The following is a 2,500-nucleotide window of genomic DNA, read 5'->3' on the forward strand; positions in this document are numbered from 1 at the left end:
TTGTCGGTCTGGGAGCTGCTGCGTGCACCACCCGCCCACCTCCACCACCGCCCGCCGCCCCACCTCTGCCGGGCTGGGAGGGATGGAGAAACAGTCTGCTTTGGGGAGTTCAGAGCTCAAGAGATTTGTGACGTCAACGCACATTTAGCAGCCCTGTTGCGTCGCAGTGATAAGAACCCAGTCTGACTGCCTTGTGGGTGCAGACAAGTAACTATTATATATTATTATCTGTTTTGTATCGGGGGAATGGGTAAACCTAGCAATTGTGCTTGGCACTTGTATCTATATACATCCTTACTGTACCGACAGCGATATATTGTTGCTTCTCTTTCCTCCGACAAATGGACTGATCGGAAGTCGCGTTGGATAAAAGCGTCCGCTAAACGCCCTCAATGTAAATGTTATGAAACACATCTGAAAGCACCGCTTTCCCAAACTCCACACTGCTGTCAAGGTCAGCCGGGTTCGCCCCCGATATCAGGTTTAGCTCGAGGAACATTCCCAGACGCAGTCCCACATCCCAGAATTCTCTGCATACGGTTCCCATGACGACAGGGCCGAACCTTCCCCCCCACCACCCCTCCTCGGGTTCACACACCGCCGCACCGTCACACCGATGGCCGTCGCACAGGAGCGGCTGTTCCCTTTGAAGTTTGGACAGGATTGATCTCAGAGAGTCTCGAGTGACCGTAGGTGCCTCTGACCCCCCCCTCAACACCTCCTCCTCCCCCCCGCCCCACAGGGTGTCATTCGAACCCCTGCGAGAATGACGGGACCTGCCGACAGATCTCTGACACCGGGGACCAAGTGTGCCACTGCAGGCCCCGCTTCTCCGGGCCCCTGTGCAGCCTGGGTGAGTCTGACGGCCGCCACCGCCCCCTCCACGGGCCCCTCTGCTGGCCCCTCTCCTGGCCCCTCCTCTGGCCCCTCTCCTGGCCGAACTCCTGGCCCCTCCTCTGGCCCCTCCTCTGGCCCCTCCTCTGGCCCCTCTCCTGGCCCCTCCTCTGGCCCCTCCTCTGGCCCCTCTCCTGGCCCCTCCTCTGGCCCCTCTGCTGACGGGGGCCTGGGCAGGGTGTAGGGGGTCGTTGGTGGTGTATTGTCAGAGGGCGGTGTACTGTCAGATCATACGCACAGAATACTGAGACTAGCCCTGTTTCCTGGCGCTTATAGCCACTGGTTCACGTGTGAGTGGCGTGGTTGTTCTCAGCACTTTGGATCTGTGTAGTTAGTTAATGGGTTTTAACACAGCACTTAGATTATTGTAGTGGGTTTATCTCAATACTTAATATTGGTGTAGTTAGTTAATGGGTTGGTTCTCAGCGCTCTGCATCGGTGTGGTTAGTTAATTGTTTTTTCTTAGTACTTTAGATTGGTGTATTTAGTTAATCATTTGTTCTGAGCCTCTCCAGCTGTAAGTTGCAAGAAATGATTAAATGGGAATGTAGAACGCAGGGATCAAGGAAATATGTGCGGTAGAACCAGTAATCCACACATCAGCCCGAAAAGTATTTAAGTGTTTTAAGGTGTGTGTGTGCGCATGTGTGACTGTCTGGTGTGTGTGTGTGTGTGTGTGTGTGTGTGTGAGTTTGACATTTGACTCAGTCATTGCTTCCTTTCATCACACCTTCACACATCATCTCTCTCTCTCTCTCTCTCTCTCTCTCTCTCTCTCTCTCTCTCTCTCACCCTCACACATCATCTGTTTCTCTCACACACACACACACACACACACACACACAGATTACACACACATACCACACACACACACATTCCTACACACACACACACACACACACACACACACACACACACACACACACACACACATTTCCACACTCACCCATCTCCACCCACGAGGGGCGGCGGGGTCATAAAATAACACAACACAATTTCAACGTGTTGCGACGGATTATAAAAAAATCTGCACAAACTGCAGATCCCGCCGTGACGCAGCAGCAGCGGTGGCGGCGGCGGCCGTAGCTTAACGCGCTAGATGACGCAGGTGTGCTCATGACAACGGTTGTCGGGCGTGTCTCCCTCTCCCCCCCCCACAGAGGCTGCCGCCAAGTGCTACAGCAGTAGGGGGCGGAGCTACCGCGGCGTGGTGGGCGTGGCCCTGTCGGGGGCCCGCTGCCTGCCCTGGAATTCGGACCTGCTGCACAACGAGCTGCACGTGGGCAGTGTGGCGGGGGCCCCTGGGAAGGGCCTGGGGGACCACAACTACTGCAGGTGAGGGGGGGGGGGGCAGGGGGGGGTGCATAAAGAGAGAGAGAGTGTGTGTGTGTGTGTGTGTGATTGTGTGGTTGTGTGGTGTGTGTGTGTGTGTGTGTGTCTGTGTTAGACTCACAGAGAGAGAGAGAAAGAGAGCGACGGAGAGAGAGAGTGTGTGTGTGTGTGTGTGTGTGTGTGTTAGACTCACAGAGAGCGAGAGAAAGAGAGAGACGGAGAGAGTGTGTGTGTGTGTGTGTGTGTGAACAAGAGAGAAAATATAAATGATGTG

General features: G+C 54.8%; 1 protein-coding gene across 1 annotated transcript in view; it reads left to right on the plus strand.

Moving 5' to 3' along the window:
• Positions 1-2,500, plus strand: part of hgfac (HGF activator) — a gene marked incomplete at its 3' end in the record, with an annotated part of 15,682 nt that overhangs the window by 4,249 nt on the left and 8,933 nt on the right. The window contains exons 7-8 of the mRNA XM_084487518.1: positions 743-853; positions 2,055-2,229. Coding sequence (XP_084343644.1) covers positions 743-853; positions 2,055-2,229 — 286 coding nt within the window. The remainder of the gene's footprint in view (positions 1-742; positions 854-2,054; positions 2,230-2,500) is intronic.

The sequence above is a fragment of the Micromesistius poutassou genome (assembly GCF_964030765.1).
Source record: "Micromesistius poutassou genome assembly, chromosome: 23".
Lineage (NCBI taxonomy): Eukaryota > Metazoa > Chordata > Actinopteri > Gadiformes > Gadidae > Micromesistius > Micromesistius poutassou.